General features: G+C 32.1%; 1 protein-coding gene across 4 annotated transcripts in view; it reads right to left on the reverse strand.

The window, feature by feature from the left end:
- Window positions 1-1,729: 1,729 nt before the first annotated feature.
- The window catches only part of LOC129988488 (SH3 and multiple ankyrin repeat domains protein 2-like), a 136,227-nt gene continuing 115,143 nt past the window's right edge, over window positions 1,730-22,813 (reverse strand). For all 4 annotated transcript variants that reach the window (XM_056096728.1, XM_056096727.1, XM_056096726.1 and 1 more), the window contains 5 exons: window positions 18,432-18,624; window positions 17,391-17,480; window positions 16,056-16,416; window positions 13,934-14,170; window positions 1,730-9,818 (listed from right to left, as the gene is read on the reverse strand). In XM_056096728.1, coding sequence (XP_055952703.1) covers window positions 6,173-9,818; window positions 13,934-14,170; window positions 16,056-16,416; window positions 17,391-17,480; window positions 18,432-18,624 — 4,527 coding nt within the window. In that variant the 3' untranslated portion in view covers window positions 1,730-6,172. The remainder of the gene's footprint in view (window positions 9,819-13,933; window positions 14,171-16,055; window positions 16,417-17,390; window positions 17,481-18,431; window positions 18,625-22,813) is intronic.

Consider the following 22,813-nt stretch of genomic DNA (forward strand, 5'->3'; position numbering starts at 1 on the left):
AAAAGTTGAAATATTGTTTGAAAACGCTTTATCAGAAATGCTATAACATTATGAAATAAAGATTATTGTTGACACACATCAAATCGGCTGTTAACGTCATGCGTTAATATTATAATAAACAAAATTAAAATTCTCTTATCGCCTGAAACTCCCTCCTTAAATAAAATAGGGATATAAGTTGCACCAAATTAATTTTATATCTAGTAGCTTTGGTCGTTGAATTAGAAAAACAATCTGAAATAAATTTTCCATTAGTTATTAATAATTTTTAATTGAAAATGCAAAATCAATTTTTATTTAGTGAGCGGCAAGTAGGAAGCGAATAAATAAAATGATTTAAAATGTCTTTGACATTTTCATCGAAAGGAAATTTCTACGTTTATAGTGAAATATTATCTGTAATTGAAATCATTGTTTCTAGTCTATGAAATATTAACTCTTTTAATTATCGTAAAGAAACTTTTTCAAAACATTCCCTTTATTCTAAAGAATTGTGAGAAAAATCTGAAGAAACTCCAGTTAGCAGCTTGGATTTGTCTAGTGTATGAAAAATTTCAATTTTATTTATAAACTAGACTTTCAATTATCGACTGTTTCAAATTTTATTTCTAGATTAGAAGCTCTTGGCAACTAGCTGATATGCCAGTATTAATGGAGGGTAAAATATTTAATTCAATATTTTATGGTATTAACGGCTTCTACAGAAATATATTTTTAAATAAATAGTACCTCACAATAGTCATATAATTCATACTATTGTGGAAGTTTATTGTATTTTATTTTGTTCATTATATTTTATACTTCTCTAATTTCCTATTAGCTCTCGTAAAATTTGTATTTTAATTTGAAATTGATTTGATGATTTGACTAAAGTTCAATTATTACGAAAATGTTCTTACTGAGATCAGATATGTTTTTGAAAAATATGAGTACAGAAAATAGAATAGTTCAGTACTGAAATCTTATGGGCTCTGCAGAAATTTTAAAAAAATAATTTATGCAATATCTCAAGAAATTTTTCAATTAAAATTTCTCTGGTACATCATAAATTTCAATTTTTAATTTTACTGTCAAAAGAATTAAAATAAGGTAATAATTTTTTTTTGTTTCAATTAAATTTTCTGAAAAAATTATGAAATGTTAAATTTTTTTCATTTTTTTGGCTTTAAAGAATCTTACTCAGTGAAATATTCCTGACACTTCCAACTTCCACTTCCAAATAAATAATACTAAAGAAAACGTTCATAATTTCCTAATATGCCCGAGTTACGAAGTTTTAAATATCACTATATTAGGACAATGAACAGCTTCATTGTTTTTTTTGGAGAAATTCCGGACTCTGATTGACGTATCTTCTTTGAGATTGTCAATGGATTCACACGCAAATTTTTTACTTCACGCTCATTTTAAGATATATATATATATATATTAGTGAGAGAGAGAGAGAGAAATTTATTGATTTATTAAAAGTAGACTTACTTTTAATATATATTTCACTATTTTCTAGGTTTAGTTTCCAGTAAAATTAATGTTTCAATTTGAACTTTTATCATTTCTAAAAATTCATGAAATAAAATGTTCTTTATGGATATTAAGATTATTTTGAATGATTATTTTATTCTGTTATAATGAAAATTTGCATTACTAGATTGTTTGTGACATATGATTAATAACTGAGAATGGACAAATAAACAACAACAAATAATATTTTCATGCAAAATGTGCACTATTTATTAACAACTTTCTATTCGCTGCCATTCATTTCATTTTTTATACAGAAGCATTTACTACAAAACACACAAACTGTTTATAAATTAAAACAAAAAAGTTTAAAATTGAATTTCTCGAAGACTGTACATAGATATCAAGGTTTCTCAAAATGTAGAAAGAAACTCTAAAGGAAACTTTTTTTTTTAAATATCAGACAATATTTTATACAATCAAACTAGGAAGGATTTATAGTGAAGGATTGAACGAAGTATTAGTTTAATAACAGGCAATTTTTCTTTTATTTTTGGTGTTGAAAAGTTTTGTTCGTATTAACAAATCTGTAGGAAATAACCATTAATCAAACCAAAGATTCAAAATCATTATTGTTGATGATAAAATATAAAGGTACAAACAGATGCCATTCATACAAACATTTTCCACTTTGTCACATAATTTTTATAAACTTCAAGCAATGTTTCCTGTACAACATTGAGCTTTGAGTACAAATATCTCTAATTTTTTTTAAGAAAATGAATTTTAGAGTGATGGCAAATAGAACAGAAAATAAATTGTTTCGTAGTTTTCTATTTTTTTTTCACTTCTTCCAGAAACTCTGCATTGCAGAGTGTGGAAAATGTAATTATGACATTCTTTTATTAAGAAGTGTTAGAACACATTTTTAGTATGTTTTTTCATATTCCAATTATTTAAGCCTTTATTTTGCTTTTCTTTCATAAAGAAAATTAAACTCATATTTCAAAAAGAAATAAAAATGGTTTTTGCACTAATAAATTAAAAATTTTTTTCTATAGCATTGCCTTGCGATTATTTTCTCTTTGGTTATTAAAATAGGACATTCCAAGAATATGTATAAGATTTTATGATTAAGAGAAAAAAATGATTTCGTTTCCCTTTTTTTTTGTAAAACATTTTAATCGCATTATTTTATTGGAGGATCTGATAAAATATTATCAAGCAAAGATATGTTGGAATAATGTAGTGCTAAAATTGCAAAATTTAATTTTTAAATTAATTTAATTTTCTAACTTAATTTAATCCTCTAAACTTATTTAGAACTGGATTGGCTGTTTGTTCAGTATTATTTGATTGATTTAATATGAGATATGCAGCGAAATTTAACATTTTGTTGATGTTAAGTTTTCATTTATTTGTGGGCTATGTTAATGATTACATCACTTATTCTAAATAATAAAATTTAAAATTAATTCTCTGTGAAATAAATTTTATTCATATATTGTAACCGATAATGTTTGAAATTATTTACTGAAAAATTAGATACTAAACGATTTGGTTATTGTTTTAAAATAAAACTTAAAAGTTTTTATTATATGCAAATTTTAAAATTTCGCCTAATGTAAATTACACCTATGATATAGAAAAATTAGAAAAGGATTGATAGTGAGTGCGTCATATTAAAATACATTAGCAGCAATTATGTCAGGTACGTCAAAGCATCGTACTTCCAAAAACAAGTTCATTCAAATCTATATTTTGTATATATGTATATATTTATATATTTATAAAAGAAAAAGAAAAGCACCATTTAAGATTATCGCAATATGCTGACAAAAGTTGAAGGTAGTTTTAAGTATATACAGACAGTTTTTTTTACCCACTCAATATAACGTATTCGCTCACAAAGTACTATAGATTTACAGCGTAAACATAAAGTCAAGCGAACGAATGGTAGGAGCTAAATTTACAAGCTGTTGTGTATCATACTAAGACCAAAGCATCGTATGAAATCGTAATTCAAATAATGTCTTCAATTGAAATTCGTTTTTCTAATGGGTTAGAACTTTCCAATGGGAAATGTCTTTTCAGAAATATAAAAGAAATGTTTGAAATATACTGTGAATCATGTTTCTGCAAATATTATAATGTTTTTTAATTGATAATAACAATCCATTTGTAACATAAGCTACCGTTTTTCAAATATTCTCTCCAGGCGTTCAATCAGTAATACGTTCTTGCCGATGTTATCTAATTCCTTATGATAATTGAGATTCATATCACGCTGAGTATTCGTCTTACAAATGCAGAGCGTTGAAATAAAATAAATTACAGGAATTTTAAATTTAAATTTCAGATTTCTCGTTATCGTTAATTTTAAATTTTATATCCCTTTCAAATTAAAAAAAAATTATCCTCACATTTTTTCCAATAGCTTATTGAAGCTTAAATTGGAAAATGTGTAAATAGTGATTATTTTGAAAAAAGGTTATTTCATTTTAAGGATATGTTTCATGTCAGATATTTCAAACAATGTCCTTTAAAATTCTATCATTTTTTCAACTATGAAAGCCTTTTTTTGTATTCATGAAACTTATAAGAAATTTGATTTCCTTTTAAGAAGTTGAACTCTGTTTCATTATATATTTGCCTTATTCAACTTATTTTATTTCGAAATTAACGGACTTATTGTAAGATGTAGATATAGAAGAACTGCTCTATTTTGTTTCCTGTAAATGAAGTCTTCGTTTTGTAAATGAAGTTATTCAAGTATAAGTCATTATTGATTGATAAGCGTTTTAGGCATTCTGTCGATAGCTTGTTCCGCCCTGGAATGTAAAAAAATGTGAACATATTGTAGCATATTTTTTGAATTTCATTCTCAGCACTGAATTTTGACAATCATTGATTATTTTCCTAAGAATCTGAAAAAAAGTGATAATAAAACATTATGTACAATAGGAGTTTTTTTTTGTCATTATGTTTACGATAGTTCGTGAAGTTTTTTGAAATTTCTTAAAAATGAACCACAAACTGAGTTAAGTCCATTTTTATGTTCACTTATTTTTAATTTAATCAGTGAGAAATGTATTTTTATTGGAAAAATATTTCATTCAATAAAAGATAAAATTAAAATTTAGCGATCAAGATTTGTCTCGTTTAAACTGTTAGTGAAAAAGGGCTGGAAATACAATGCAAAATTTAGCAAGTTGCAAAGTAAGCGGTGCAATTGAGGCTGTAAAAATGTAGTTATATTTTAAAAAAATAATATCAATTTATAAATTAAAAGTTTTTTTATTATTTAACAAATTGAATCAATTTCTGGTGTTCAAGAGAAAACGCCAGCGTAATAAATTGTAAGAAAGTGGCCGAGTAAATTTCATTTTTTTAAAATCAAGATGGTAAGTCAAAATATACAATGGGACTATTTTTTTTAAATTTTTTTTTAAATATTTTATCTGTTGAAATTTCAGCTTGCTTTGGTCTTTGAAGTATCATATAATGCATTCATATTTACGAAATGTTTTACACATGTAAATTTCATTAGTAAGGCTTTTACACATGTAAAACTGAGAAACATTTTACGAAGACAATAAAACAGGGTACCAGCCCCATCATTGAGCACATAGATTTTTTTCCCTTACAATCGAAAAAAAAAAAAAGATATAAATTAACAGTCACTATTTACACAAAGATAACACATGTACATAGAGGAAAGTGAACAGAAAGATAAAAATATCTTTCGTATGTACCAACTAATCTTGTATAGATTTTTCAATTCGTAAATGGTAAATAAATAAAAAGAGCACACTGTCTATATAAATTGATTAACTGCCTAGTTTATTTTATCTTAAGACTATAAATTTTAACTGAATAAATAATATTTCTAAATTATTGTTTTGTAATTTTTAGAACATGAAATAAAAATCTCATACTGTTTTGTCTCCTTATTAACTAAAGCTATTTTAAAGATATTCCACATTTTTAGAACAGATATAGCAAGTGATAAATATATAAAAGAATATGATTTTATGACATGCGCGTTATTAATGACAGCAAGTATCTAAAAATTTATTTTTTTGCATAAACGTCACTTGAAATAAACAATAAACAACAATAAAGGATGTCACTTACTTATATTTTAACCTTCAAATTTTCATAATATTTTTATAATATGAAGAATATGGTGATGTTTTTTTTTATATTTTGAGGAAAGTTATTTAGATGTGCTTTTATATTATAGTTCTTACTAAATTTCAAATTCAATGTTTGACTTTGATAATATTCTTCATGATTTTATTAATTTTTATAGGTTTGAGATACTTTTTGCCAAATTCTATATTTTCAAGATGATTAAATACTCAGTGGCGGACATCCTTTATTGAGCACATGGAGAAAGCTGCAAAGCAATTTCGTGTTTAGTTTTCATTTAATTCTTGCCATTTCCTTGTTTTCTATGATTGAATGCGATATGAAATTCATTTCTTGTTTATTACTGAAATCATATAAAGGTAATACTTCTGTAACCTTCTGTTTTTCTTTTTAGCATAAGCCACTCTTAATCTTAGTTTTATGAAATCTTATTTTATTTCCCGTCGTGACTAGGATTCACATTTTGTTAAAAATTTCAAAATATTGCAATTCGCAAATTGTTCCGTATTTCACATAGTTAGTATACAATATTTGGCATCAATAATTCTACACTATGTTATTTTAGATACCATTTTATTGACCTTTCCATATTAAGTCTATGTCCAGCTTGTTTCACCCCTAGGCCCATCAAATCGTTATTGTCCATATTAGCTAATTTTGAACCCGTTATACCAGCTTCAGCAAATGTAATTTTGTACTCGGGCAGAAACAAACTTTCCAGCCAGTCCGAAACGTCTTTCATGTTCCACTGATGCAATGGCTTTTGTCTGAACTCTTTATGCTGTGGTATAGGAGGTATCTGTCCCGGACCCATCATTCGTGGGGAGTCTCTTGTTGTTCTGCCCTGCTGAGGATAAGGATGCTGCGGTTGCTGTTGCGGTGGTTGCTGAGGACGATGATGGGACATTGCATGCTGTTGCTGGAGGGCTTGCGGTGGTATCATCATTCTTGATCCAGGGTGCGGAAGAGTATTACAGTTACTCTCGTGCCGAATTTGCTGGTGGGGAGGCATAGCATGATGAGGAGGGTACCCACTACGAGATAATGTCATAGTTTTAGTTGGGGAAGCTGTCATGTTGTTTGGCATCATGTTATGTGGAGGGTGATGCATGGTCATGTGGTGCGGGTGATCTTGAGGAGACTGCATGGAAGGGTGGTAACCTCTGTATAAATGCTCCGGATAGGGATAATTTGCTGTATCCGGAGGAACGGTGCGCCGGCTTATTGGAGCGTCCATAGTAGTGATCATATTTTGCTGAGCTCTTCGCTGTCTAGCGAGGGACTCGTCACTAAATTCAGGAGGTGGAGCAATATGCATTGGTTGAGGTGGCTGCTGAGGTCCCATGCCATGATGTGGTGCAGCGAAATTGAATTCAGGTGGAGGTGGTACAAGTTCTGTGATTACTTCTGGCTCACTTGCAGCAGCCATTCTTAAAGAATCAACTTGAAGACGAATAAGTTGTAAGCTCTTATCGACACGCTGGCAGAGTTTGAGACATTCGTCGTCTTCCCGAGTTTTGGGTGGAGATACTCTGTTTGGAGCTGGGGCTGCTACTTTTACATGCCTGTGGTCCAACAGCCTAGCTTGCGCCGACATAGGGCCTGGAGGTCTTACTTGTTGCATTTGTTGATGGATATCGTGAGGTTCATCGAATGCTTCTCTGTTTTTCATGTTTGCCATGTGCTCGGCAATAATTTTTTGTGACACTTCCAAAGGAATGTTTGGTGGAAGATGTATTTGTTCTAAATTGGAGGGCATATTTGCATTCGGTAAATAAGCTCCGGTACTCGTGGGTGGCATATTTCTGTTATGCTGTTGCTGAGAGTAATCGTTTTTGGAAGGAGGCAGCATTGTTGTCGGTGGGCTTGCATTTGGAGGTAAGACTGGAACTCTGGTTTGATGGTGATCTCTTCCAGCCTGGAGAATAGATTCTGGATATTGCTGAAACTTCGCCGCTTCACTTTTAGCCAAGCTCTGCCTATTTAGAGTCATCGTCTCTGTGAAATGAGTAGATTCAACATCTTGAAAATCTATGTCCCTTTCACTGGATTTACGGCCCAGAGTTTGAATTTTGTTGTAATTGTCAACTCGCCTAGACATTGTACTTTTTGGAGGTGTATCCGGAGGTTTCTTCACGCCAGTTTCTACATATTGTGGAACATTTACGGGTGAAACTACGTCAGGTCTTCTCCATTCATCATTAAAATTAGTTGATGCAATTGTAGTGGTTGGAGTTTCAGCTGAAAATCGAGTAACCTGATTATGCGCGTCTGAGTGTAGCATAGCAGTTGTGAGCGCATTCTCCACATCTAAATCAACATCCTCTTCGAAAGTTTTCGGACAAGACTTTGAAGTTTTCATAGATGGAGCAGGTGGAACTTTTTCTAATTCATTTCCTTTTTGCTGTGATCCAACCAAAGTAATTTTTATTACATCGCTTTTTCTTCTTGGAGAAAGGTTAACTTTTGTTGTCAATTCATTACTTCTCTTTTCGAAATTGTATATATTTTCCTTAACGGAACGAGAAGCTGCATCTATAATAGGAGATGTATTCCCTTCTTCGTTATTATTTTCAATTTGAAGTGATTTTATTCTGTCTGACGTCTCTGTAATTTCATCTTGCGCCTTAACTTCATCCTGTTTGGGTTTCTTTGGTACAGCAGGCGCGACCTTCTGATTGGAATTTGAATCGATTTTATTTCGATTATCGTTTTGTATATTCAGAGCTTTTTGGTTTGCCATATCTAAAGTGTCATTAAGTCTTTCCTTAAATCCCTGTGATGGAGATTTCACCAGTTTTTCCCTATTTGTAACATCTTTATTGTCTCTTCTGAACGTTTCATCTTTATTCTTTAAATGCAGTAATTCATGTGCACTATGCTGATGTATTAATTCCTTATTTTTAATTCTAAAAGGAGTTTCTTTCGTATCTTTTCCAACAACTTCAGTCTGTTTCAGGACTATAGTTGCTTTAAAAGCTATAGGCTCCTTACCAGGCTGCTTGATCGTGGTTTCCTGGTCTGAAGAAGGATTCTGCTTTTCAAATGCTTCACGAATAGCTTTCGAATTCATTTCCCGATCTTGTGAAGAATCATTATCTTTTAATTTCGAACTTTCATCTGACTTTTTGGGTGGCGGAACTGGAGCTACTTTCTTAGGTCTTTCGGCTTCATTAGGATTTTCCTTCCCTAAGAATATCCGTTCGCCTGTTTCTTCTGACAAAACAACATCAGACGGTGCCCCGTCTGGTTTATCCGCAGATTTCAGATTTTGCACATTGTTATCTTCTTCATTCAACGATTCTTCAATTTCGGCTTGCAATTTGGCCGAATCAACGGATGCTTGCGACTTCAGCCTCTTCCTGCGCAGCGTCATGTTAGTATTTGCTACTTCTGTGACTTGTTTTGCTTTTGAATCCTCCACCTGTTCTTTCGGTGCTTCGTTATCAACTGCCTTGAAGGTTACAAGTCCACTCTTTACTTCTATTGCAGTGGTTGGATCATCCTCTTCGCTGGTGTCATAATCTGGTTCTTGGGACAAAGTAGGATAATGCTTAGGACTTGCCGATTCTGACACAGCAGCTGGGAATTTCCCTTGGTGTTTGACCTTCCTCAAAGTACCTCTACGGTCTGACTGAAGGCCAGACTGATCTCCGGTATGGTCCCTGGACCGGTGAGAGCCCTTGAACGGCGTATATGTGCTCGCAGAATCTCCACTACTATTATCAGCTTCAAGCGACGCCGCACTGCTCCTACCACCCGAGGCTGATCCGGAAACCGAGGTGGAAGTTTGAGGCATTTTCGGTGGCAAGGACTGGGACCTGGACCCAGATCCCTTCATGTGCTTCGGTAGGGTTGTATCGCATTTCTGCTGATGTTCTTTCTTATATCCAACAGTGATGAAGTTATCCGGAGAAGCGTACAGTTTTGCACTGTCCGTGGGTCTAAAACTAGACATGATGGCCGTGGATTTGTGCTGTCTGCCCGTTGTCAAGTCAGCATACTCCCCACGGGATACATCGACTTTGACAACCTGTCCTACGGGGGGAGGTGGAGGAGGATAAGATGGGGGAGGACAACTAGCTCGTCCAGATGATTTGTCACTGGACTTTACCGATACTGGTACCGTTTCTGCATAAATATCTGAGCCATTTTGTTTGATGAGGGATGGTCCCGATGGCTCCGGAGTGGCAGATCTGTCGCTGGAAATAAAAGAACAAAAATGATAAGTCCAAAAATTGTACAGCTTCTTCCTAATGATTTTGAATAAAACTGATAAGTTGTCTTCTATTTCGTCATTTTAACGAAAAAAAACAAACAATATTTATTATTAAAATGACTTTTCTATTTGAGGCTTTAAAGTAATACTTAATTGAAATTGTAATATTAATAAGAGATAGTAATTAATGTTTTAATTGAATTACTAGCTGCATAAATCACATTTAAATTATAATATTGTAACTTAAGACTCAGTATTTATTTACCTTTCAATTTACAGATAAAACACAAATGAGCTAAAACAATACTGAAAAAAATTGATACATTTCTTTAAACAGTTTCTTACATTTTATATTTATATATTTATAACAAATTTCGAGTATTTTTATATTTATAATAATTAAAATTTTATATTGATATTATTTATAACAAATAACATTTTATATTTATGTTATTTATAACAAATTTCAAGAAGTGTCATTCTGTTTCAAATAATAAATTTAAAAAAACCGTTTCATTAAAAAGTTTTGATTGTTGGCTGATATACGTAAGATGAAAAGCTTTTCTATTGTATTTCAATCAAATGTGTATATTTTAAAATGATTCTGAAATATCCGAAAATTGAATGCTTTTCTGAACTATTGTGATTTATTATCGGTTTATTTATAAATAGAATTTTCTAACAAATATAAAAATGATGTTGATTGATATGTTGATTTAATCATACCATCAATTTAAGTTTTATTGTAAAAAAGAAGTCGAAATTATGTCAGAGCAATTGATAATCAGTTTATTATACATTAGTATTTGATTTAAAGGAGGATCTCGAAAGATTTATTTCTGAAAACTGATGGTTTATAAAAATTGGATGAATCTATATATAGTATAAAATAAAGTCTCCTGAAAGCGTCTATATGTTTGAACCCGAAAAACTCGAGAAATATTTAAATGATATTGGAGATATTTATACTATTTTGTAGGGCATTTATTGGGGGCTGTTTTAGTATATTGAAGTCATATCAAAATTAAAAAAGCAGTTTTGTAATTGCTATTTTAATTATTTTCCTACTACGATTCGCGCATGCGTAAAACTCTTATCCGCACATGTACGAAAACTTCAAATTGCGCATGCGCAAATAGCAAGAGCTGTGGTATGCATTGTGATATATTTATTTGTTTACATCTGATTTTAAACAGCGATTCAAAACTCATTGTACCCCCAAAAAAGAAAATCTAGCCTAGGCCGAAGCACATTAAATGCCAAAACGCTTCGTTTCTTGAGCGATAATAAAAATGTAGGGGAAAGAAACATTCGGTCAGCGAATATCAGATAAAGAGGGTCGACACTTAGGGAAGAAGAGTCTTCTTTGAGCGAAGTGACCGTCTCTCTTTAAATCGCACTGCAAATGAATTACAGAGACAGAATAAATCTCATGGGGAGCGAAGTGATGCCTATATGCTGACAGAAAAAGACAGCATATAAGCAGTAGGCAGCCAGTGGGACCAGTAGACCAGTAGGCAGTGCATGCGCAGAAAGGGACTGATTTATATTTGCCACAATTTCATAAGATAGATTCAGGCATTCCATGCTTGGCTATAAATTGCAGTTTTGGCGCACCTGAATTTTTCTTTTTCACTGCGCGTCGTTTAAAATGATGGATAATTACACAAAGAAACATGGTAAAAAAAAAAGGTCAACATAGCTCAGTTTGGAAAACTATAGAAAAAAAGATGGCAAATAAAATGAAGCGCGCTCACACACACACACACACACACACACACACACACACACACACACACACACACACACACACACACACACACACACACAACCTCGTATCAGAAAGCACAAAGAGCAAAAATGTCGGAATTACTCTATAATAAGTAATTAATTTTTTCAAGCAAAAAAAAAAAATCGCCAAATTTTACAAAATGCATGTACAGTAAGAAAAAAATGCATTATAGCGGCATATTGTTGTCCCGTCGGGACTTACTGGCCGACTACAAACCCGACATTAAGTTTAAAGTTATTGTTTCCTCTCGGATGCTATGGCACGGGCAACGCAATGCGGGTGCTGCTATTATAAATTATAAGTTATTTTACAAATCTAAATATGAAGCCAAAATTTTTGAATCCTTAAAAAGAGTGTTAATTTAAATACTCGAGATTAAAGGTTTGAAATAAATAAAAATCTTTGAAATAAATAAAGATTTGGAAACTAAAATTAAAAAATTAAGATTTAAAATAAATTAATTTAAATTTGATTATTAAAAAGATTTGAATTAAATTAAATTACATTCAAATTCTTAGAATTAAAATATTCCTTTATAATGAAAGACATTGTTTATCAATAAATATTCAGTTTTTTATAAATATTTTTTTAATTTGTAAAATTTTTATGAATTTGTTTCAATTGCTGTTTATTTCAAACTTCAATCAATATTTACTGTCTTTTTCTGTCATTAGCACGTAACTAACTGTTATTATTTTACCATTTATGTCAAATTTTTATAAGTTGCACAGTACTTTTTTTCACTATATTAAAATAAATAAGCTGACAATGGCATAAATGTACTAAATCTTATCTCCAGTTGATCAATTGGCGAAATATTACTACAATTTGGTGATACTTCATTATATAGTGCAAAATTGTGAGAAAAAGTAATATCCAGTGATTTCGTTCTCATTCTCTAAGCATCTAGAAATTTCTAAATTTTTGTGCTAAGTATTATAAATATATTTTGACTCATTAGTTAGTCGAAGTTGTGTGAAGTAGTGACTTAGGGATTGGGGTTCAAGAGGGGCGAAATGCCTCGGGTGTCTGTATTAGGGTGTACTATGTAGACAAGACGTTAGTACGTTTATATCACTTTGTTTAAAGAGAAACATATGACGAGACGAAACAAATGATGTTATGCTCTTGGCTTGGTTATCACTTATCCTCGCTTATGCTGTTCAAAAATCACTGCTGTTCGCTTATCACTGTTCTCAAATTGCAATTAAAATTCTTTTCTGTCCATACAGTTAATTTCATTTGATTGCGTTTGTCGTTACTTATGGTCATATATATTAGGTTCGAGATTTTCTTTATTAGTCTCCTACTTTTGGAAGCTATTGGGTTTATAAATATGATTTCGACTTTTTTTAATAGATGGCTTTTGTAGTATTTTGTAGTGCCTTCATGTAAATCGGAAAAGTTGTATGTGATAGGTTTGACAACAACTTTTAAAAATTAATGTGCGATCTCGGTTAATATTTTTTAACTTAGAAAACATGTCGAGTTCCGTACCAAATAAACATCATTTATTGTAAATTATATAACGTTATTTCACTGCAAGGAAAGCTACAACAGAAATATATCGGTTGCTGTTGTGCATTTATGGTTAGCATGTCTAATTGAATAAAATTCGCAAAGAGGATTTCGATCATTTAAAAATGATGATTCCAATACACTTGACAAAGATCAAGAACTTATTATAAACTGTTGCAACCCAATCAAATTATTAATGGTGAACGATTTTAGCAATGGTCGATAAATTTGGATGAAGTGTTCTAGGAGAATCATCCAAAATATGGCGAAAGATATGACAAAGTTGTATTACAGCGCAAGAACATTCTCCCACATGTTGAAAGATCATTGAAAAAAACCCCATTAGAAACACTTCGCTAGAATGTGTTGTCTACCCGCCATATTCATCTGATATTGCATCTTTAGGCTACTTATGTTTTATTCCATGCAGAATGCCTTTCTTGATGAGAGCTCCGATTTCCACGCTAATAAAAAATGATTTGATAATTGGATTGCATCTAAACAACCAGACTTTCTTCTTCGTGGAATTAATTTTTCCCCAAAAAATTGGTAAATGATGTAGTTTCTGAGGGGAAATAATTGAGTAAATCCATCTTTCATTTTTATAAAAAACAATTTTTTAAACTTAGTAATGTAAACAATAATTATTAATAATATAACTTAATAATGTAAATAAAAGGGTGTGTAAATATAGAAGAATATACTCCGTTTTTTTAACTTAAAAAAAAACAGAGTCATATTTACACACCCAATAATTGCGAGAAGTTCTACAAAACGCTGTCACTTACCCGTGGGCAGCTTTCGAGGCTTCTGGTATGGAGTGTTGTCGCTGTAAGGGCTTTTCCCTGCTCTTGTGCCTGTGTTCTCTTCCACCAGATCCTTTCGATCCTACCCACGCGTGCCGCCCCGAATGCCGGACGTGCAAGTCGCTGAGGCTTCGGCTTCTTTTGAAGTGAGTCACCGTTTCGTACTCGGACGTCGCTGGGAAAGTCAGCTCAGGAGTACTGCTGTAGTTTTTGGGAATCCTGCAGTACGAAAGAAATAACAAGTAATGAAAGAAATAATAACAGGTAACAGAAATAACAGATAATGAGCTGATGGCTTTTAAGTTAGCATCAGTAATTTAAATCTTTGTAATAGAAGTTTGCTTTCGAGGCGATTGACTGAGATTTTGAAAAATCGTTTACTATTTTCTATGAGATTACTGATTATAACTGATGAAATAGCCGAATTCTTTGTGAGAAGATATTTTTTTAAACTTTTTCTGACATTATTTTGATACTGGTAATTAATACTAATAATTAATAATTGTAAAGAAGCTCGACTAAGAAAATGCCATGCTATGCTGTTGAAGGTTTACTTCGATCTTGGAATATAATTTCATTTAATCACATCATACTATTCTTGGTCTTAAGAAAAGTACAGTATACTTCCAAATATCGGGTCTATGTGACTGAAAGGTAGGCCAGATAACAAAAAAGCCGAATAACCTGAAGTTCTATGAACTCCTTTCTTTTCCCACCGATACCAGAAGACAAAGTTTTTATACCAAAAATCACTGTTACTATATCAAATTTTCTCACTTCTTATTGAACAATAAGCCATCAATTTATCTCAAGCCACATAGAATATGAAAGCAGCCATGGCCCGATGAAATACAGAAGCAGTTGCCGGTAGCATGTCGAGTTAAAATAGAAGGCTCTGTCCTGGTAATTTATATATGTTTATATACTGCATTGCAAGAATTTAACAGAGAAAAAGTAAGTTAAAGGATATAAACTGTTCATGTTTTAACAAGAATTCTGTACACTTTACTCTGGTACACTAAAAAAAGCAACATGGTTCAAACTTCAATTCGATCCAGAAACTAATTTCATTTAATCATATTATATTTTTTTTAATCTTAAAAAAATGGATAAACTATCAAAAATAATTTTTTTTTTGCCAAAGTGAACTTACAAAATGTATTGAAAGAACTAAATGACTCTATATTGATAAAGAAATCGGCTTTCAGTTTTATTTCTGCTTCTGGAAGCCTACTTATTTCGAAAAACCATTATTTTCGATGAATTTTTCTAAGTGTAGCTTCTCAAAGATGGCTTTTGAAACAGTTGTGACGTTATTCTACTTTACAACTCATAATCAGTTTTCTAAATAAGACAACCAAGCACAAGTTATCTCGTAGCTGACAGACAGTGTGTTAAGTAATAAAAACTATATTTATTAATAATGTAAAACTATATTTATTTAATTTTTTGCTTATTCGTTATAAAATTTCAGTTAATTCGTTCAGAACCTCAGTTAAATTAAATTAAGTTGTTGTTTCTAATGGCTCTTGTTTAGACAAGCCCACTGACTTTAAGAAGTCATTTGTGCTTTAAGCCAAGAGTACGTCTCTTGTTTTTTCCGTAGCGCCATCTAAGGCCAAGAGAACGACTTAGCTGCACACATGTCACAACCCTTTTTACGGGGCATATTTCATTCACTCATCCACAGATTGTAATTTAGACCTCAATCAGAGAACGATCACCCCTGATCCAGTACCCCCAGTGGTATTACTCTCGACATGGAGGACTTTGTGACCACGACAGATTTATATGAGCGTCAGCCACCACACACGAGGGGAGTCTTCGGCCGGCGGGGTACGAACTCGCAATCCACGAGACGCGAAACCAACGCCCTACCAATCAAGCTATCCTGGCCTAAATTAAATTATTCTCAGTTAGTACGAGCCACATAATATAATATAATTATCGGAATTATTGCATTGATGTTATTTTTTTAAACCATTATTTACAAACCTACAACTTTCATTGATTAGTCAATTACTTCTATTTATCCTAATTATTACAATTAATCATTCGCATTCATTTTCTAATAACAACAAAATAGTAACTATCCAGTAATTACCTGTAATCGGCTTCATCTTTACTTTTATGTTTAGAGCGCTTATGATGTTTCATCTTGTGTATTCTGGCCAATGTGGCGTATCTGTTTCTTATTGTCCCATGATGCCTTGCGCCCGATAAGTGCCTGGCAAAGAAATCCTCCAATTCAGTGGCACTGACATGGTGTGCGGATACTCGGGTTCTGGCACTGGTGGTAGTCTGATGGTTAGAAGTCGGTGTTGTTGTGGCGGTGGTCGGCGTCGTAGTTGCCGTGCTCTCCGGAGTGGCGCTGCTGCTTGGTTTGTTCGGGATGCTTTCGACGGAACTACTCTTTGTGGATCGCCCCTCTGAATCGTATTCATTCAGAGTGTGATCCAACACCTCTGCAAAATGAATAATTGTATGAATTTTGACAAATAAAATCGACTTAAGGAAAATTTTAAATGTATTGATGAATTGAATGATAAAATGTCATGTATTTGTATGTACGTTTTTATGCATGTGTCTTTAATTTATTCACTGATTTGGGAAATAATGAGGCATTTTATGTAGAGGACACAAAATTAAAATATCCAAACGAATAATTTGTGCAATGATCATAATTTATTTTTCAGCGGAATTGCCACATAGAAAAGTTATTCTTTTGATAAAAAGAGGCATTCGACAATCAAGAAAGACGTGGAAGCATTAAGTTTCTGCTATATTCTATTTAATTTAAAAATTTTCTTTGTGAAAAAAAATGTAGCTTTTTATATGCAACTGACATATAAAATTAAAAGAGACCACACATTCATTTGTAATTCATAAGAGATTGTTTCACTGCAATTGACTTAACTTCTGTACATATTAGGTAATGGAACTTGGCTATCCAAAACTGACGGGACAGCAAAAAAAAGAAAAAAAAACTTATTTATTGATAAAGTCGAACTGAGAAAAACTGAAATTGAAAATGAATACAAGAGAAAATAATTTATAAATTAAAAATGGCATTTAAGATTTTTCTTTAAAATAAAAAAAAATTTAATAAATAATCAGTAATTGATAGGAAATCAATCATTTGAATATTTAATCTTTTATTGGAGTATTTAAAAAAGCTATGCTGCCCTGCTGTTATTAAATATGATCTGAAATCTCAAAAAAATTTTAGAATTCTCAAACAAACTTTCTCAAACTTTATTATACGAAAAAAAAAAAAACATTTACCATGTTGTATTTAAATAAATCGAATATAATAGTAGCACACAGGTTAGACATTCAGCTTATATCGAACTTTGAGCTTAATATGCTACCAAAAATTAATTAGAGAATTTTACATTTACTCGATAAACATTTTTCTAATAAAGAAGTAACTACACACCAATTTCGGCGAGGCCAGCTACCATCGACCGAGCCCTGGCTCTTCCAACGGATAATGTCGTCTTGGGATCCCTTTTAGGCGGCAAAGGAGCTGCAGAATGAGAAGAACGATATCTGAGAGACTGGTTTATTTCTACTGAATGCTTAGAAATAAACAATATAAGATTTTTGAAGAAAATCTACAAATTAATTTAGTAAGAAATCATTATCTTCAGTTAATTTGACATTAGAAACAACTGCTTAATCAGAATTTAGAATAAATTTCCTTTTATTTAGGATTTACACAAAACAGAGATCAAAATAAAAGCATGCAATAAATTAATGAAATATCAACAATTCATTATTTCATGAATTGTTGATACATACCATTTTATCTGAATTAGTTTTACAACTAGTTATTTGGTAATACGTTTTGGACCTTTCTAAAATAACTTAATTAATCTCACTGGTATCTCTCTCTATCTTTTTTTCTCTCCCCCCCCCCCTCTCTCTCTCTCTCTCTCTATATATATATATATATATATATATATATATATATAATGTTACGATAAACAGGTATTGGTATATAGGTCCTCTACATTATACAGGTCCTCTACATTAAATGAAAATTACTGAAATTCATTTTGATGCAGATTTATATTCTTTTTCTAACATTCTGCGGACTAATTGCGGTTTCCGCCCACCGCAGTTCAGCAGATAATTCTAAAATGTTTTTTTTTTTTTTAATCACTTTCTAATAATCTATTCTGTGTTTTTTATGCTTTATTAAAACATAATGCATTTTTATGATGAACACTTATTTATTTCTGATATTCATTTTTTTTATTACAGTTTTATTTATCACAGATATTCGCTTAATTATTTTATTACATAATTCATTATTCATTAAATTCCTTTTTATTTTCTATTGATTATATTTTTAGACGAATGACATAGACTTTATTCATTTGCTCTCTCGTTAGAATGTAAGTGCTGAATTTATTTCGAAGAAAAGCGGGTGCAAGGATTCTTTTCCAAGACATCCGAGTAATGAGGGAAATACCCTTTTTGGTGGAGAGTTTCCGGGGCAACGTCGCGCATTGTCTGTTAATCAGCTGGGGCTTCTCGGTGGGTGGTAACGTTGCTGCCGACTGCTGGATCACTGTGACGACAGTCATCGACACCAGATCACCGGACTGCCGAATGATGGCCACCACGCGCTCGTGGGATGCTTGGGACACGTCAACACCGTTAATCTGAAAGAAAACGTTTCCGTAAATAATCAATCAATGAATGATTGAGTAAAAATAAAGAGTAAAAATTTAAAAAAAAATCCTATTTGATATGTCAAAAGCCAAAGCTTGCTTTTATCAACTATGATATGCTGTTTTCATATGAAGAATGTCTTAGTTAAAAAACAAATCTAAACAACCTTTTTATTTTATTTTTGTTCTTTTTTTCTTATAATTCACAGCTGGGAATAAAGAATAGAAGAGACTTAGAAACTCCTACTAAATTATGACAGATATCCTAATAAAAATCTTTTTATAAGATAAGTCAGCTCCCTCATCAGCTTTCTCATGAACTCTCGAATAAAAGCCTTACTCTCCTTTCACCGCAACTGTGAACATTGAGTAAGGCAGCGATACCTGGCATGGCATTAGTGAATGATAGATATGAAATACAGATCTGGCAGGAATCTATCATTTTTGCTGAATTTATCGCGAGAATATAAATTGTGGACGTTTTTTTGCCGGGCGGCGGAAAACTAAAATTTGACATAAAACTACGGTTGTGGTTGTTACAAGATAGCTTACCAAATTTCATTAAGTTATTGTGTTTATATGCATGCGAAAGAATAGACCGACAGATGTCAACCTTTTCACAGGGTCGCGGTGGCCTGGTGGTAAGGTCTCGGCTTCGGAACCGGAGGGTTTCAGGTTCGTGTCCCGATTCCACCGAAGAACCGTCGTGTAAGGGGGTCTGTTGCACGTTAAATCCGTCATGACCAAACGTCCTCCCGCTGGTGTGGTGTGGAGAAGGGGGTGCCAGCTCAGGTGTCGTCCTCGTCATCTGACCGAGGTTCAAAATGACGAGGTCCGTCCCAAAATAGCCCTAGTGTTGCTTCAAACGGGACGTTAATATAACCAAACCAAACCAAAAAGTCAACCTTTTCACAGATATCGTTCAAAATTTGATTGGCTTCGATATTTTAGGTGCTAAACCTGTGTACAAACTGTGTATCTAAATAGTTCTTTTTGTGTTCTTATTATCGAGTTCAATTTATATTCGACCGGCTAGACAGACAATAGATTTCTTTCAAAATTTTATAGAAATTTATAAATTTCATCGTAATTGCATATCACAATATCAGCCGTTTAGTTCAAATCTATTTTTAGTTATCGTTTTTACAGATAGACTGACTGATATAACGCCATTTTTTTTTGAGACTCAGGTAGGTCTGAAATGTGAAAAATGTCAAAATCTCTGAATTTTTTGATTATTATAATACTTCCTATACGAGAAAGTGAAAAGAAATGATATCCATGTTAAAATTAAATGTTTATCCTTATGTATATTTCAAGTATTAAATATTTTCATGAGTATTATTTGTTGGGATAATAGGAATTTCTGTTTTCTTAAAAAATTAGCCATGATTACAAATATAATCGTAATATAAAACAGCAATGCATGGAATCGAATAAATAAAATGCATTTTCTTTTTGCTGGAATGGATGTTACATTTCAAAAGCTGAGTAGCATTTAGATTTTTTTCGTCTATATTCCAATTTGAAATATTAAATATGTACCATCCTTTAAGAAGTCTGGAAGTTCTTCTTTCTATCTATTGGTACACAATTTTTTCTCTTTTTAAAGTAATTTTGATAAAGTGATATTTTGCGTGGTTTCAAGCAATACAATAGTTCTATACTCACTGTTAATTTTTACAGATGAGTTTTGTTTACATTAAAAACACGCATAATTCTGCTTTTTCTAGTATTTGGAAATATTCGATTAATGAATGAGAAAAAAATTCTTATGAGAAAAAAAATGGTTACACTTTCTTAGTTTTCCTGATTCATTGGAACCCATAAAAGATCAAATGACCTAGAATGTTTTATTTTTTTTGTATTTGGCATAAAACATTCCTTTCGGTGATGTTTCTGAGATTAGAAATAACCTGAAAGAATAGATGATTCAAATTAATCTTCCTTTTCTATAACAATATTTAATCAACCACTTCGAACAGTTACAAGAATCAAGAGTTAGTAGAAAGTTAGTTTAAAGTTGAAATTTATCTCAGAGACAAGGAAACTTTATTAAATACAAATTCGAGTTGCATTAAGTACAGCAGTTTCCCTTGTTAATGTAGAACAGAGGTTCCCAAACTTTTTTTTCTCGTGGACCACTTTCAAAGTTTTACTATTTTCGGTAGACCCCCTGCTGCTACATTTCTACTGTATTCCCAAAACTCCTAAAAAATATCACCCTAAATTGGGGGTGTTAAGAAGAAAAAAAAAGTAGCACATTTTCTTGTGTCCTATTTATAAAAATGATACTTGTGGTTATACAAAATCATAAACATTTATTATTACACAATCAACAATTGACAAAAAATCAACAATAAACTCTGTAATGTAAATCAACAATAAAAAACAGTCATACTTTTACTGAGACTGATGTATTTGATGAATTGACAGCAAATTATCAATATTTGGCTTCAGTTTTGTGAGAAGTAATTTCAAATCTCCCCGTTCTGTGATGTACAATCTGCTCCCCCCTTTTTTTTTGTTAACAGGTTGGTAACGGCACTAAAACTTCTTTCGACAAGATATGACGAAGGAAACGCTATCAAAAATTTTCTCGCAATTTCCCACAGCCCAGGATATTTTTCGGGGATTTCTGCCTGCAGCCAAAATGTTTGATAGCTTTTTTTAAATTTCACCTTCAGTTCTTCGTTGGTGCTGAGCTCAAGTAGCTCCTCTTGTAATACCACATTCGCCTCTTCCGTTTCATCAAATGGTGTTATGATCCATGGTGGTATTTCCATCGGCAGAATATCTTCAAATCTATTTTTGAAGTCATCATGCAGGGTATTTTAATGTTGAGCATATGTCTGAATATCCTCATCAAGACATTCTATCTGTGACAAGTGCGGAAACTGGGAGAATTCGCAACTTTGTGTTTGAACTGAGTCTCGAATATTTTTGAGTACCTACCTAGTGAATGATGTTACCTGCCTACGTTGATAGGTAAATCCAAGCCAAAATTTTTGTTCTTTATTATGAAAACCAGAAAATTTTTCGTGGACCCCTACTCACAACTTGTGAACCCCTGTTTTTTTTTCACGTCTACGTGGACCCCCATGTGGTCTTCTATGGACCCCTGGGGGTCTACCTGGACCACTTTGGGAACCTATGATGTAGAAGGAATCAATTCGTGTTTTCATATATATAAATTGACCCACTTCAATCCGAATTTATAACCCACTGCACACCGTGGAATCGCGGCTCGTAAACACTATGAAAGAGTCTTTATTTTTGAATTAAAATGTTTTTATTTTTAATCTTCTATTGTCTTTGATGTCGTATTTGTTCTACATCTTACATACTTTTTTGAAGTTTCTTTGCCTAAGTTCTCTAAGTTTCTTTACCTAGTTTCTTTCTATTAAGAAACCAATTATCATGTATCTAATCGATTTTCATGTTCTAATTGATCATGGTGAATGTGGAAGTGTAATGGTCGTAGTTTTCTGAGCTTCATCTAATTTATTTAGTATCGTTTCCTACTTAATATTGTATTTAGTTAAAGCATTTATAAAATTAATTTTTAATTTGTTGTAAATTGGTTAAACAATATGCTGAAACGCTTTAATGTCAAAAAGCACACAATATATATATATATATATATATATATATATATATATATATATATATATATATATATATATATATATATATATATATATATATATATATATATATATATATATATATATATATATATATACAGGGTGTCCCAAAAAAATGTATACACATTTTAGCAGCTGATAACTAAGTTATTTCTTCTTTCTTTACAAACTGAACCCATTGAACCGAGTCCCCCCCCCCCCCCCCCCGAGCAGACTTGAATTTGAAGAAAGGAAATTTATTCTAAAATGCTACTGGAAGTATGAAAATGCAGTAGAAGTGCAAAAACAATTTAAGAGGGAGTTTAACAAAGAACCACCTACACGAGTTACCATCACTCGAATTAGAGATAACTTTGAAGCTGATGGAACTGTTCAGGACGTCCATAAACCTGCAACAGTTGTTCAATTGAGGGCAACCATTGAACATGAATGTACGAATATCCCAAGGGAATTGTTCCATCATGTGTGCTATTCCATCGCTTCGCGTTGTCAGCAGTGTCTGGAGCAGAACGGACATCAGTTTGAGAACATGC

The sequence above is a fragment of the Argiope bruennichi genome, chromosome 10 (assembly GCF_947563725.1).
Source record: "Argiope bruennichi chromosome 10, qqArgBrue1.1, whole genome shotgun sequence".
Classification (NCBI taxonomy): Eukaryota; Metazoa; Arthropoda; class Arachnida; order Araneae; family Araneidae; genus Argiope; species Argiope bruennichi.